Source organism: Eurypyga helias, unplaced genomic scaffold, assembly GCF_000690775.1.
Source record: "Eurypyga helias isolate BGI_N326 unplaced genomic scaffold, ASM69077v1 scaffold10244, whole genome shotgun sequence".
In the NCBI taxonomy this organism is placed as follows: Eukaryota; Metazoa; Chordata; class Aves; order Eurypygiformes; family Eurypygidae; genus Eurypyga; species Eurypyga helias.
Window position 1 is genome coordinate 7,807 of NW_010248338.1, and position 16,755 is coordinate 24,561.

The 16,755-nt window shown below is 41.9% G+C and overlaps 1 protein-coding gene across 1 annotated transcript in view; it reads right to left on the minus strand.

Moving 5' to 3' along the window:
* Positions 1–8,942: 8,942 nt before the first annotated feature.
* The window catches only part of CHST9 (carbohydrate (N-acetylgalactosamine 4-0) sulfotransferase 9), an 80,965-nt gene continuing 73,152 nt past the window's right edge, over positions 8,943–16,755 (minus strand). The window contains exons 3-4 of the mRNA XM_010151020.1: positions 14,346–14,417; positions 8,943–10,037 (exon numbers count right to left, since the gene is read on the minus strand). Coding sequence (XP_010149322.1) covers positions 8,943–10,037; positions 14,346–14,417 — 1,167 coding nt within the window. The remainder of the gene's footprint in view (positions 10,038–14,345; positions 14,418–16,755) is intronic.

Sequence of the window (16,755 nt, forward strand, 5' to 3'; positions counted from 1 at the left end):
CTCTCCCTTTTTTTTTTAATTTTTAATCAACTGATGATGCTGAAGTGGAACAAAGATTGAATCTTGGAGGGGAAAATAATCACCTGACTTACAGGCAAGTGTAATTTATTGGAAAAAGCGGAGAATTTCAGTCACACACAGAAAACAAAGTGAATGCAAAGCAGTAGGGATCATGGTGTAGCCCAAATGTCAGTTAGAAAAATGTGTCAGAGATTTCTAACATGATCCAAAGCAAGGTTTTTTTAGGCAGAAGTCTATTCTGATTAAATAATGAATAAATCAAATACACATATTTCCACACTATTTCTTTGTGTGTGGAAGATACTGAAAGTCCTGGACCATTTCAGGAGTCTGGGCACACCATTGAGTCACTTGGGTTTTGTGATGAGGCCAAAAGAAGAAAAAACAAAGGAGCCTGGGAAACCCTATAAGTGCCCAGTCTCAGTGGTTTTGTTACTGCGCCAAAATAAGGGGTTGGGGCATAATAGCACTAGGAAAGCTCACTTGCTGTAGATTTTACATAACGAGTTCCCAGCTTCTCTCATTCATCCTGTGCCTGGTTCTGCAACCAAGACAGCACAGGGAGCAGATTTCAGCTATAAACATGTTAGTGGGAGAGCTTGTTTTCCTTTAGTAAATTGCAGTAAATTAAAGAAATGTCTCAGTGCTTGTAGGAAGGAGGGTGGGGAGTGGAAAGCAAACTGAAAATGATAAAAAGATTCTCTCAAAATGTCCAAAATATTCCCTCTCCTTGCTGAGAAAGGTATGGGTTTGGCAAAGTAGCCTCTACTAGTTTCAGTTAAAGCATGTTTAGGGATATCTTTCTGTACTAAAAAAGCTGTTAGGCACTGTTTCCTAAGAAGCAGGCTCTTCAGCCATACTCAGGAGTCTCCCTTAGGGCCAACCTGCCTTTCGGAAGTGGCCCTTCTAGCTCCTATTGATGTGCTTGGCAGCAGCGGTTGCTCAGCACAGCTGAAAGGTTTTGTCTGCTTCCTCCAACTGCCAACTTGGGGATCGAGTAGCCTGATGTATATCCATTGAAGCTGGAAATTTCAGCCTTAACATCACTTTTAAGTAAAGCAAGGCAGAAAATAAATGGTGAGCCAGATTCTGCCTGGTAACAGCACTTCCATTAGGGGAGTTTCCATGTACAGAGGCAGTGTGGTGTCCTGGACCCATGGCAGCCACTCAGCTGGAGATAGCTGAAAAGATTCAGGGAGAAATGGGAGAAAGGAATTTGTTGGCAGCATGGCTGAGCCACAGAACATTTCATCTAACTTTAGTTCTGTGCTTCTGTTTCCCCTGCTATCCAGGAGAACCTGCAGGGATCACGAGGATTTCGAGAAACATCATCCTCCCTCGGAGCTGAGCTTTTGCTGTGCTGCAGTCCTAGGGTACTTTCATCAGATACAATAGCAAAGCAGCAATTCCTTATTGTGCACTGTCACCTCCAGCCACAATTAACATTTCCCCTTCTCATTAGAGGTTTTCCCTCTGTCCCTTTTCTGGTTTGCCTTTTTTTTTTTTTTTCTTCTTTTTAAGAGAACAGCAGAAATCACAGCAAAGGTGACAGCTATGTCTACGGATTGGAGTGCATTATAGGTGCTAAACCCACAACTTCCTTAAAGGCAGAGGGATGCTGCAAACTCTCACTCACTCACCTCCCTACCAAGCTCCCCACCAGGAAACCCCAAAACCTGTAGCTGTACCCATGATCAGAAGCAGGCACAGCTGCCCAAACTGCAGACCCACAGACCTGGCAGCAGCCTGTCCCAGGCAAGCTAAGGAAGCAAAAAGAAAACCTGTGCAAGAGGTAAACTTGCAGATACGATGCTACCACAGTCATTCTCTGCTGTAGCCAGAGATGAAAACAGAGTTAATCTAAGTTCTGTCTGTATATCCTGAGGGATGGGAACTCTGGTTCTTTAGAGACTATATATTTTCATACACATTTAAGATCTTTAATGTCAAATGCAGGTCTAAGTAGCTCCCACTACTATTGTTGAGAAACATCTGATTCAATGATAGGAGACTCACACATATATATTGTGTGTGTGCACATGCATTTAGAAAACACGTGCATGCATTTATACACGTATTTGAGAAAGTTTGCAGGGAGGCAACTGCTACATAGTTGAACTCAGGTCTCTGAACACACGTCGTTTCTCAGATGAATTGTAACTCATTATCATTCCTAAAACTTAAAAATCTGTCTGTGTGTGTGTGTGCTTGTATCAAGAATGAGATAATTCAATATGCAGGTGCTATTCTGCCTACATCCGGCTTTTACATCCAAGTAACTAGCTTGGGAAAATTAAACGTTTAGAATTTAATATCCTACTGACATGTATTTACAATCCAGTGAGTGTTGATTTACATCTCTGTGTGCTGAAGTGCCCAGGTAACCCTGCTCTGCTCCTACACCTTATGTCTCAGAACTGTGTTTCTTGAATGTAAATTATGTGGGACACTTCACACTTGCAAATCTTGGGAAATGAGCAGAATTAGGAGGTTCTGTGAAAACTGTGGTTTCTGGAAGGAATTTGAGAAAAAGAACCCTGAGATGGGAGGAATTTCTACATAGCAAGGACAAGACATACGTGTGCACAGATGGTGACTGACATACCGTAATCTCTGGCAGGCTTATTAGTGCAGCCTCAGCGCCATGATAACATAGATGTGCTGGACTGGAGCTGGCTTACATGTCACAGCTGAGTCCAAACCGGCAGTTGGTCTGACCCATTTGTGCTGTGACATACTCAGAGAGGGTGGGAAATTGTACATGAGAAGACAGTAAAGGGAACAACAATTATATATACTTTTTAAAAAAAAAAAAAGTTACCGTCATGGCCTTGGGATTTTTCCCTTTCCGTTTGTAAGGACTGTTCCCCCTTTCTTAGGGTTGTTAATCACATCACTTTCTGGAGACAAATAGGAGAAAGCAACCTAGCCTGCATCAATACAGTCTTCATGTTATTAGTAGCCTCCACAGAGCCATAGGAAAAGTGGCTATGTTAGTAGGAGGGAAATCCTGAGAGTCTTTAGCAGCCAGGTAAACTGGATACCATCACGAGGGTTGGCAGAACTTCAGGAAGGACCATGGGGAAACACAGTCCTGGGTGCGGAATTGTGTAGTCCTGGTATTTGGGAGAAGGCAGGAGTTGGCATACATGGATGGGATCCACTGCTGCTGCTGCAGAACTCTCTAGCTGAGCATCACTTTATTTAGGGCTATTGCACCAAAATAAAATAGCTTTTCTTTATTTGGGCTCAGAATAAAACGAGACAGCAAGATTCTCACCCTGTCCCTGTCTGCTCTCCTCTGTACAAAAGGAGCCGGAGGGGCACTTTCTCCTGGTCAGACAACCTGGCACTGGTTTTGTTCTGAGGCACTGCCTGGGCAGGCTTGACAGATGCCCAGTGTTTTGAAACAGAGCTTGCATTCTCACGGCTGCCAACTGCCAAGAACAGAGCTGAATGATGCACTTCTCGGCTGGAACAAAGCTGGGAAGTCCCTGGCTTCTTCCAAGCCATTGGAAGTAAAACATAAAGAAAGGCCATGAACATCCTATGAGTTAAATTCCATACCAATACCTTATGTCTAACTGCAGCTATTTATCCACTTAGTTCAATGATTTTAGGAGGAGGCATATGTTATAATAACCTTCTATTTACAGGACCACTTTACCATCGGGGAATCTGAGGCAGAGACTAGTTCATGTTTGTCCAACAACTCCTTGAAGTTACAGAACTTGGAGGAAGACCCAAGTCTCTGAAGTCCATGTCTGTTACTCTGGGCACAAGCAGAGCTACATCTAACATTCAAGAAACCTGTGGGACTCACTACAGTTAGTGACAGTGCCAAGAGCTCAACAGTTCTCCCCCAAAACAGGTGTTTTTATGGATACCAAATTTAATCTAAGATGTTCCCATTAAACTAAATAATATGACTGTTTCCTCCAGCTGCCCATACATACACATTTCATTAGAGAAGTCAATCCCAGGTACCTGGGGTTATGGACAGATTCCCTTTGCTGAGTCAGTTGGTTACATCCCCCCCCCATACTCCGTGTGTTCCTGCCCTGCCCTCTGAACTGTAAATTAATTGGTTGATACAGGACAGGCACATCTGTACTTTTTATGAAGTGTAATAATTTATGGTCTGATTTTGGACATTAGGTTCCACGGCCAAATTAATTTAGTTTTGAAAGCATCACAGCAGGTTATACAGCTGATAAACTGGTATTAACATTACGGTTAAAAAGACTTACCTGATGCACACACAACAAAGACTTTGATATATAACCTAAATATACAATGCAAAGATCTGGTAAAATATTTTCCTTTCAGACTTTTGCAGTGTCATATTGTAATTTTCATTTAAACTACATTTAAAATTAAAGCGATCCTCTCCAATGACACATCACCAAGACAGAACAGCCTGAGGCAGGAGTAGCTCCAATAAATTTGGCCTTTTGGGGGGTGTTGCACCCGAGGACATTTCAAGAAGATGTGCCATGTTTGATTGCACTGTGGCTGCACACCTCTGACTTCCAGCGAGCAGCAGTTCACCAGCAGTTTTAGATAAGAACGGCATCATGGTTTTGTCTGAGCTTTGCACACCAAATCCCACCTGGAAGAAAGAAGCTGCCTTATGTTGACAAATACATCAGAATTTGAGAATGCACACCTATGCAGTTTAATTTTTATTTTAATTTATTATTAATTTCTTGATTAATTAGGTTTTTTCATTATTACATAAAATATTTTTATTTTATTCAATACATATTCATTTTAGAAGAAAAGCAAATATGGAACATTAGTTTCCAAGAATTAAGTTTTTGTTTCGGGAGAGAAGCATGGCTGTTGGCATTGGGAAGAGACAAACGAACCAAGGGAGCATTCTCCTCCTGCTCTAGCACTCCGACGGACTCACCGTAATGCCTTCACAGCACATTTCACTTGCCCTGACAACTGACCTGCATTAGAAAAGTGCTTAGAGATCTTCAAATGAAGAAATTTTCATAACTGAAAAACATTTACTGTAATGAAACCCCTTAAAAGAGGCACTGCATGCTGCAGCTGATCTCTAGTATAAGTGTAATTGCACCGGATGTTGTGGAGTGTGTTTTCATTTCTCTTCTGCATACATTCAGTATCATTTTCTGAGTAAAACAAACATCTGTGCGGTTGTGGAGGTGGGATTTTTTACTAGTTATAGTGGTTGACCTTCAGTTTTTCTTTTTGCTCAGCAGACTTACAAAATGTAAGGCAAGTTACAACCCATCTCACACTTTGACCTTTTAAAATTTACTTTTAAAAATAGAGGTTATCTTTTATGCTGAAAATTATGCCTTTATCTCTTATAATCCCATAAGTCAGATATCACAGTCCCACTTCAATTATGCTAAACTCTTATGTTAATTTTAAATCATGTAACTTAATTCCTGGCAAAGCAGGCTGGTGATTTTCAAAATGTGGTTAATGAGGCAAAGGACAATCTAGATTCTGCTACTGAGATCATCTGAATCCCTTAGGTTGCTGAAGATGACTATGGAGAGGCTCTTCTTTACAAAAGTCTGGCTTAGGTTTTCAAAAAATGAATTTTTAAGTGCAGTTAGGGGCTGTGAAATTTGAAGTTGCGCATACAGAGAAGTTAAATTACTTTCACTAGAGTCATAGAATAACAGTGTGGCTAAAACAATTATGCTTCTGAGCACATACATGCTTTAAAGGCCTTGTGTTCTCCCCTTTTAAATCACAAATGGAAACCATATCAGATTTTCAAGATGACAATCCAGGGACCTGATGTCTATGTCTACGGATGCATGCAAGTCAATGTCATATTCTCTCTCATTTGCGGAAGTCAAACATTTGCTAATAACTTCTTTCACCCCCCTTGACTCAAACAATAGCTTTATCTAAGGCCAGTTAGTACATGAAATCTTATGAGACTGTACAGCTTTTTCAATACAATTATATCCACCCTCCCCCGAATCTCTGTCATTCCCTGATCAGACATGCTGAAATTTTGTCACTAAAGCAAGCTCAAGGTGAAGCTTAAGTTCTTTAGAGACTGTCATTTACCACTGTTTATTTCTCTGAATTAAAGTATTCATACAAAACTCACATATAAATTGGCCTCCATTCTTTATTAGCATGTTAAACTTTTGTTCCTTGGTTTTGGTATTTTTTTTTAATATTGGGAAATGAGCCATTTTTTTTGGTCTGTAAATTAACAATTAATTAACACACATCCACAACAGATAAGAAAAAGCAAATATATTGACATCCAAAGGTCAATGTACATTTTTTTTTATTTAACATCTTCAATGGCCTCCCTAAAAGGCAAGAGAGATTAATTCAGAATTTGAGGTGGGAATCAATACTTAGAAGAGCAGAGGATCTAGAGAGCTCTGCTGCGTCTGTGGAAAAGATGCTTTTTGCATCAAGGTCAAACCCAAGTGAAATCTGAGGCAGTTTTCACCTGTGTTAGGAGGTTGGATGACACAAAATCAAAACTCTGGCAGGACCTACTCTTTAATGTCCCACTTAAGAGCAACAGTCATGAATGTGCATCGCCAAATTAAAAACAAATCAAGAAGCCATGCTGGGAGCTCTCTAACAGCCAGTAACTGGCATGGTGCAGAGCACGGGAGCAGCAGTGTCTGTACTGGTGTCCGGCATGACAAGTGGCTACAAGGAACCACCTCTCCAGCATGATGCCCCAGGGGGCCGAGCCCTTGGCCATGGGGCAACTGCACTCCCCACGGCGCTCCCGGCAGTGCGGTGCAGCTCCAGTGCTCCCTGCTCAGGGACAGAGCCCGTGGGGGGATCAGGAGGGGTTTCTGCCAGGGAAGGTGAGAGTCAGACACCATCTTGAGTCAAAAGGGGAAGATTTAGGGACACATTGTTCACCTGAGGAAAGGCATGCGTCGGGGCAGTTCAACAGTTAGATAACCTGCCCCAAACTCCTCAGGTTTTAACACCTCTGGGTCTGTCTCTGTCTCGGCACAGCAACAGCTCACATAAGTGACAGTGTGTGCGTTTACCCACCCAAGGCGTCCCTGCACCTCCTCACTGCTGCTGAACACCTGCACCTCTCCACACCTCATGGTCATGATGGCTCATGGGCTTTTTACTTCTCCTCCTCTTTGGTCCATGGCCCCAGGAAACAGGCTGGCTTCGGCTACGGGTGCTGCTTGTCACATACAGCATCACCTCTAACTTGACCTGCTCTCTGTGGTCTTATCTTTCCCCCTCAGATCAGCTTGTCCTGCCATGAGGAGAGACATGCAGAGCCTGCTTGGTTACACACTGGCACTGTGGAGGCTTTTCTGAGGAGAAAACTGAGCAAGAAACAAGCAGCAAGGGCATGTAGGAAAGGGTGTTTCCTTTCAGCAGGGACCCACAATTGCTTCTGTGGAAGGACTGGCATGAGGGAAAAGACAGCAGCAGCACTAGTCGCCAGTACTGGCTGGGAACAGAGGAAAAGGACATTTTACTTGCATCAGTTTCTCACCAGGCTGTTTCCTTATTCTACAAATTCCTATATCATGATGTTAGAGCAAGGTGTCCCAGACCACTCCAGGAAGCAAAGAATAGGCATCACCTTTATTTCAGAAGGGCATAGGGATTTCTCCCTAGCCATTTTGGAGAGATTACTCCTCCTGGGGCAGCCTAACCACCCATCCGACAACGCCACGTCGACTGTGCGTTGCAGGAACGACCACGTGCATTGGTCAGACACCACTTGAGGGAGGAGAGGGGTGAGTAGGAGAGAAGGTACACTTTCCTTTCATAACCAGGACTGTGGGACTCTGGACACAACCGCCTCTAGGACAAATCACCAATACCCATCCCACCACGTAACACTGCAGTGTCCACATTGCCCTTGGGGTTTGCTGGCTGCTGATGAGGCGGGAAGGGCAGCAAAACACAGGTGACTTCAGGAAGCTCTGGGGACAAAACCAGCACATGGGACTGGGAGGCAATGTGCATACACACCTTCTGTGTAACAAATAGCTGGGAGCTGTGGTGATGATCAGACACTGGCAGACCAAGAGTGGTCACAGCAGTTGCAAAGAAGTTGCTTCTCAGTACAGGCTTTATAATATCCCATAGCTACCACACTAAGGCCCAGTCACCAAAGACAAAGACTATCTTGAATATTGGGACAACAGTATGCATCATGTGGTTGATTCCACTGTAAATTAAAATGTTAATTTTAATCTATGTAGCAGTTCTCTGAAAGGAGGGTCATGTTTGTCAACTCTAGTGCATCAATCAAAATGAGGTAGTGGATTGGGACTTCAGATCACAGGCTTATCCAAATTTACGCTGCCTAACGTGAGCTACTGTGTTATTTGTCGGGTTATGCATTTGTATTCTCAAGCATCCTTCAATAAAAAATAATCAGGTCTAAAAAAAGCTACAGTCTAATGGTAATCAAACAACCAACCCTTGCAACTGAGAACGCTGCAAACATTGTAGAAAATTAGTCAATGCTTCTTTATTAGTAAGTGACAGAAAGTAAAAAATACGTTCAAAAATAGTTTCAAAAACAATTTCTAAAGCAGACACACCAAAAAAAAAAAAAAAAGAATCATACTATTCAGAATGCTTTTTTCTTAAACCATTAAAAGAACATTAAGTAAGCTAATGCAAGAGCTGGCTGCACTACCACTTCCACAGTATAATCCATAATGGTAAAAGCAGCTTTTTCAGGCATTTTAGTGCAATTTATGCTGTTTGCAGGTTTTTTTTGTGCATTCTCCTATAATTTAAAGTCAATTGATGTCACTCTAGCTTATAAAATCCCCACGAAGTCAAGACAACTCCACTTAGCAGTAACTTTGTTTCCTTTCAGGGCTAATATCAAAGTAGTTGTTCAGAATCCCAAAATGATAAATATCTAATAGAAGCCTGAAGCTATTCTGGTGCTATACAATTGGTGATGTATAATTGAACATTAAGTAATCCAAGTAATAGAAGCTGAAGGTCATCTGTCTCTCCTCCTTAGACAATTCCTCTAAGTATTGCCTCACTACTTCTGCACTTGTTCTTTCATCAGAGGAATGCCTGTCCTTGAATTTAGGAAACTTCAGTTCGGCTGGAGCACCTACCAGATGCAAAAAGTAATTGGCATCTTCTTCCAGGGTCTCGAACTTTCCTATAAAATCATAGTTGATGAGGCAGGGATAGCAGAGCTTACTGACTTGCTCCCAGTGAATGTCCATCCCTACTGGGCGATGGGAATCTAACAGGTACTGGATAAACTCCTTGAACTTTACTCCCGATCCTGTGTTCAATGCCTCTTCACTTGCATTATGTCTATACTTCTTAATTATTGCCTTCCCAAATACTGGATGGTAATAGCTGTTTGGATGTTCAAACTTATCCCTGAAGGCAGATACCAGTCTTTCCACAGGATCACGTACAAATATAGTCTTGGTGTACGTGTTCAGGCGTGTGTATATCCCTTTTAGGTCGTAACTGTCCAGTTTCCTTAGATGCTTTCCATAGTGCACATCATCATGGGAAATGTTGTGTGCTGAAGCAGCGAGTCCATTGAGCACCATGAGGACCCTTTTCCAGTTGGAGCAGCCTGCTTTTGGCACTTCGCAGTACAGGACCTTGTGCCTGTCCTCTACATAAATTCTTGACACCAGGTGCACGAGGTGGGTCTGCAACTTCTTTCTGCCGTTGTATCTCTTACAGAAGTCATGCAGGAAGGACCTGCGCTTTTCCTGGGTGCTATCCACATCCTTCCACTTGCCACCGTTGACTAACGTCTTGTTTAAAGGGTGAAGCGCAGGAAATAAATCCTCCCCTCTGAACGGGCTGAGAGGTGACTCGCTCATCTGCTGGTCAGACAGTTGGCTTGCCAAGGAGGCAGCCACCACACCGAAAGGGTCAATCTTGCCCTGCTGGTGTCTGCTGCCTGAGACGACCATCTCATCCTTACTGAGGCCAGGAAGAGAGCTCCTGCTCCAGGCTGCTCTCCTCGGCATCCCCGGAGGTGGGAGTGTGAAGTCCTGCAAAGATGGAAAGGACCAGAGCTTACAACGCAGCGACAGCCCAGCCCAGCCCATTCACATTGCCACAGCAGCGAGGATGGCGGTGAGCACTTGCAAACAAGCCACCTATAGCACTACAAAGTCTCGTTTGAACCACGTGATCCATACATCTAGTTTAGCAGCAAACTGGGCTAATTACTGAAATCTGTGTTCTGAAGCTTACCTGTTAGCACACAGTAGGTCTTCCTACAAAAATAAATAGCTGAAGCCACACTTTTTAGGAAATCAGAAGAGGTTCACACAGGGAGGCTGACAGTCCTGGTACGGGCAGACGGGTACTTTTCTCTACCAAAGACATTTTCCTCCATGACAGCACTGGTTGAGTTGCATGGCTGTTAACAGCTCCCTGGAGCACACCAGCACAACCACGCTAACAGCTGCTGGATCTGCTTCCCACACCGTGACTGGGAGCTGGCCTCATCCTCCAGAGGTGTTAGGGGATGAAGCTAGGGCTCCTAAATAGCTGACATCAGTGGGTTTGAGTGGGGTGTAGTGAGAGATGAAATCCTCCCTTCAAAACGGTCCTATTCCTGTCCCCCTACAGACTGATCATGGAAGTGGAATGCATCGGACTGCATGCATGTATAGATGTTTACAACACAGATGCCTGCACCGGAGATAGCTGCTTTCACAGATGATAAGGCAAAATAGAGCCTATTCCATCAGGCTTATTTAAACATCAACATTAATGACATCAACTAACTAGACATCAACTAACTAAACATCAACTAGTGACCCTGCAAAGAATGTGAAAAAATGAGACTTTCCTCCCAAACATCTCTTCTATTGACCCCAGCCACCGTGCAGTGCAATCCACAAGCTGCAGGAACAGCAAAGCCGTTCTGTGATTTGCAGTCAAATTTTCCAGGGTTTTGTATCATGCAAGTTGTCTGAAGAGCTTCTTGCAGTTTGCGTATTGCTGCTCTCTCATTCCCAAGTAGATTCTCATGTGTCTACTAAGGCTTGTAGATTTTTTTTCTCCTTTCAGTTGGCAAGCCTGCTGCATTGGGATGTCTACACAGCTGCCTGTTTTCATTACACTTCTGGAGACGAAGGATGCTGGTCAACATGTTTTTAAGCATCTTGCTGCAAATACCTGATAGTCAAAGGGGTAGGTGGACACACGTGCACAGACTGCCTGATTTCATAAGTCTAACCTTTTTGGAAACCTACATAAAAAGACTCTTCTGCCATAAACTGATTAAACATTTACTGGAAAGTTGATTTGTGGACTGGAAGACCACAAGTGTGAATTTGGGGGGGGTGGGAAAGTTCATAGGCCAACTCAAAAAATGTTAAAAATTCAGAGGAATAATGTAAGAAATGGTAATGAAAGGAACACAGTTTGGATTCCAGTTTGAAATGAAGCCTGTGGAAAAACAAGCAGTCCCAATAAAAGCTAGCCTGTCTGGCAGTGTAATAAGTTCCAATGACAAAAATAAAACTGGGGGATCTTGCTATTCTGTATTGCTGCAAACCCCTGAACTAAGTAAAATTATTTTTATATTGGTGAAAGCAAATAAAAGGACAGAGCCATGCAGTACTTGTACATCTGTGAGAGAGTGCCTCTTGGTGTTTTTAGAGATGCAAAAGGATACTTGAATTCTTTCAGTTTGTCCTGGTCTGTTTTTCTAATATAATTTTTTTTTTTTTTTTAGTTCTGTTGAGTAATGTTGCATTCTTTAAAACAAAAGAAACACATGTGCCTAGAGATTTATCCCTCCTGCCCTAGGATGGAAGGAATTCAGGGGCATAGCCAGTGTGTAGTAACAGAAGATAGCAGTAGTAGTAAAGCAGTGGCTGACTATAAGCCTAGTGGGAATTTCAGCATCCCAGTGAATGGTAACTTACAAGTGCAACTGCAGAACTACAGACTTAGAAATAAGCTAAATGCTTTGACCTTAAAAGAAAAACGTGAAACTTCAAAAGGTGCAAATGAAAAGTTTGGGATAGCCAGAAATCAACCACACAATACCAGTAGAACTAAAGTTATACTACAATGCTGAAGTCACCAAAGATTGTAAACACATCATCATAGCTCTGGGGAATTTTATGATTTAGAAGACAGTCTCCAGTGATATGTGACTGTCCTGATGTTCCCCAATGCAGAGAAAATTCAAGAGAGGGCAACAGTAGGTCATGATTTCCTATGGTATGTAATCTGGATTTAGCAGTCTTTTTCAGGAGATATTTCAGTGCAAAGACACTTAAACCATCTGAATTTCAAACTAAAGCCATTAAAATGAGCCTTACACTTCAGAGGAAAGTTCAGCCTTCTGAATTCAGGCTGTCATCCTGAACTAGTGGAAGATGCATCAGTTCCTCATGGCCAGGAGGGAAAAGGACAGACTGAAAGGCATGTGGTCTTGATTTTGTTCCATTTCGCACAGTCCGTCTGGGATCCAGGACCAACCTCAGGGGATAACCCAAGGGGATAACACAAGAGGATTGCATTTCAGTCTCAGAAACTATGGCTGTGGCTATAGGAGTCACTACTGAGAGATTCTTCATGGGATTAAAGACTTCAGAGAAGGATGGGCAGAACTATTCTGAGAAATCTCAGGTAACACCCTAAAGGAACAACATATGCACAGTGGGAGTCACTTGAAAGGGGCTCCCTCCAAGCCAGATGAAGCAAAAGAAGAAAGAATCTATCAGGAAAAAAAAAGCCCCAAAGAGAAGGTTAAAAAAAAAAAAAAAAAAGGAAGAAAAAAGACCTAGGGGAAAAACAGTGACACGGGAAGTTCTGAGGACAAAAAATTATCTAAATATGTAAAATACTATTAGTTGCTTTCCCTCTCCACTTCCTCTTCTCACTGAGACACAACCCATAGTGAATATAATAGTATTGCCGAATAAATGTTACTCTAAGCTCCACAAGGGACAGTGTGCTTGCAGTAAATGCTGGCTATAATTTCCTGTGTCTAAGGATGGGAATGGATAGTGATCATTTTCAAAGGCATAGATAGCCATTACATTGCCATGGAAGTTTTCCAACTCAAAAATAGAAGAGATCAAACCTTCCTATACACTTGCCTGAGTAACTAGGTCAGTAGCTAGTAAAGTTGAGATGAATGAAGGGATGAATTAAGCTTTACTTTGATGAGAAATGTTTAACCAGAAAGTTTTCTTGGGAAACTAACAGAAAGTGTTGAACAGGTAGTGCTAATACTTCTTAAGCAAACCTACCAGACAGTCTGGCACATTTAGCTGCTACCACTCTTCTGTGCATGAGAAAGCTGAAAGCCACACACTGAAAGGATTTTAATGTTTCATGATACTAGGCTTATGCAAAGCAAGGTGCTTTTTTTGGCTTTCTCTTCGTGCCAGTGACTTTTCATTGCCCATTTTCTGACACTTTTAAGATCTGAACACTTCCATGTTATATTGATGATTTTTTTTTCCCACATCAGGAACAGGAAAAGAAGAAACTTGGAAAAGCAATGAACATTTCTAAAAAAACCCTTGTCCATGATAACTGTCACTAACAGTCCACCCCACGAGCTGCTTAGCACCACTGTTTTGGAAAACACCTGAACATACACCAACAACAGGCAGTATGCAGGTAATCCCATATCAGTCACTAACTCTGGATCCAGATCTTCCCATGCAGTCATTACCAAAGTCTTTCAAGTGCAGGAATAGCCATTCATGGCTTTCTTAGGAGCAGCTAAGTTTGGGAGCTAGCTGCCTGGCATGGGCAATGAACTCCATGGTCACCTTGGATAGATGCAAAGCTGTCCTTGAGACATGCTGACAACCTATGCAGCAGGATGTGTACATTTCACCTGAGAATTAAAATCCAGTGAATTTTTGCACCCTTGACAGTAATTATGCAGAGTGCCTTGTTCTCCATTTGCACTAAGACATTTGAAAGAAAGTTAAAAAATGGCCAAGAGTCTAATTTAGAAGAATCTCTGTCTCCTTTTAGCTAGGCAGCAACTGAAGACAGATTTTAAAACTAGTTTAAATACAAGGAAAAACGGGAATGTAACAGTGTTAGTGTGGTGTTTGGCTACTGGCAGGCAACTCAGTGCTGAAACAAAAGGCATTTTTAGGTCATTAATGGGTTAATAGATTTTTTTTTACATATTTATTGCTAGAGATTTCCTGCTTCTTCCCCATCCACAAAAGGATTTCTCCTCACTGTAAAAATAATTGCTAGTACCTTCTTTTACAGACATTGAAGCTATACTTTCCTTTAATACCTTCACAAGCCACTGGTGTAGAAGAGATTGACTACTGCCAAGACTGGTTAAGACTCACCCAATTACACTTTGTGGTGGTTTTACAATGTATGGGTGTGAACTCATCTAGACAGTTTGCAATTAGAGCAAACTGCCATGCAAAAAGATAATGATGTATTGAAAAGGATGATATTCCAGGGCTGATTTGCAAAGATTTAATGGCCTTCAGTGCAGACAGTGCTGTGTTTCCTAAATGCTTTAGTGCTGGATCTTCACTTTTACTAACAAGAATAATAGAACAAAGTGAGCCTAACAGTAAACTTAGGACAAAGAACAGTGGAGGAAAGAAATACTCTGTTTTATTGTGCTTTTCTGTACTGTGAAATACTGCATTGTAAGTATCAGTTATGTATAGTTTGTTTCTCAACATCTGTCTAATATGTCTTCTGTCCTAAAACATGCTTCCTGAAATAGCCGTTTAAGACATTTCTTAGGAGCAATTGCATGAATCACCTGAGAACCTACTGTGTTCTGTTCTTCACTGTGGCTTGCACTTGGCTGTTGGAGGTTTGAGTGCCCTGAGGACCCTCTCAGAACTATTATACCAAATGGTGCTCTGTAAACATATGGGTATTCAAAGTTGATAAATCTTCACTCCTTAAGACAAGAGCAGGGTGAAATATTTTTTTTTCCGGATGAAAACTATGAAAAACAGTTATTTAGAAGGACAGAGCCTTTGTGTTTTCTGATCAACCCTGGCAGGTGTTCTGCAATACATACTCACAGAACCTTACCCACGAGAAGAAGCAAAGGCCACCCCAGTGATGACAGGAGTTTGAAACACGTTTGGAGTATATTGCATCTTCACTTACACACCAGGCCTTTGGTACTAGACCTGCTCAGACAGTGCCGAAGTTCAGCATGAACTGAGAGAACAAGATACTTTATTTCACTGTATGAATTTATTTCTTTACCTTGCTTCTTATGTGGGGATTGTATTATAATGACTGCATAATTTCATGACCTTACTTGTCCCCTAGGATCTCTTTGTAGAAAACAGTCAGAGAAAGACTCTTCTGAGACTTATTTTCTGATTCCTTATTGATGAGGGAAGACATAGAAATCAGTTTCTTAATTTGGGTATTTAGATAAAAGCAGCTTGAATTCTGGGGGGCTATAAAAGAAATATCCTCTCACTTGGATTCTAGGTATATGTGAGTCTTCAAAAAGTTAAAATACAGTTTCAGCCTAAACCTCATTTGCTTAAAGTATCTAGTTTTGCACATAACTGGGCACAGTTAGAAGGATTTCTTCAGTAGAGGTTCACAATCGTGGCTGATTGTTCAGAATTCATGTGTGGTTGAAATATGAGGAAAAGTTGACTCCTATCTTCAGCAAGCCAGTGAAGCCTGGAGCTATTCCCACCTCGCTTTAACTGTAAAAACATGTAGAACAATACTTACACATGTACGTGCAAGTTTTCTTAAGCCTGCCAGTAGTAGGGATTACCCTTAACATTTTTGGTACTAGGAGACTATTTGCCAAGTGTAATTCAGAATGGCCAGATTCCTCTACTACAATGCTACCTGTGCTAACATGTAAACAAGCTCATAACTTTCTCCTATCGTAGCAGCTGTGCAGTGTAATGCTGGTGAGCTACACAAATCCCAAAGGATTTGGAGCTCCCAAAGGAGAGACTATGCAGGCTGGCCACAAGTGACAGGAAGCATTTGCTGATGAGGTGCTTCACCTTCTGTGCAGCGGAGACAAACCTCTTGATTCATCACTTGTGCTTAAAAAGAGCTAGTCCAGAGATAGGCACCACTAACTCCTCACCTCCCAGTGAAGCCATGAATTTTTGGCGTATATAATTTACTCGGGGCAAATCACCACTGCTACATTCCTCGCAAGCCAGAGCTGACACACACATTCCTTGTGAACACTGCAAGTTTAGCGGCTCTACTGCTGTCAGAGGTACCTTGTGGCTCATACGCAATTCCAGTATGGAAGAGGAAGAATGGGACAACTGTGCTTTGAACTTTCATAGTTCTTGCTGCACCTAAAATTCTTAAAAGAACAGAAAATAGAAGCAAGCTTAATCTTTCCTCTGGATTAAGATCTAGAAGTGTTTTGTATGTGTAGCCATCAGTCCTGACTGGCAAAACTTTGATGAAACACAACACCACATTTTCCTGTGAATTACGTATCCCTAAACCACATGTACTTGTACCATGTATCTCTAAGGCTACTAAGTGACTTGGGGGGAAAAAAGAGAAAAAAGAAATGACTACATGAGGTGGTCAGAGCTTCCTGCAGAGACTAAGAGGAGAACTTCGTAGCTGAAATACAATTAGTTTCAAGGGAAGTACTTGTGAACACTGAGACAGACACAAATGAGATTAACTGATCATAGTAAGGAAAAAAAAAATACTGCAGGTGGATTTTAATTAACAAATACCAGTCATTTTAAATGCTGCTTTTCAAAACAC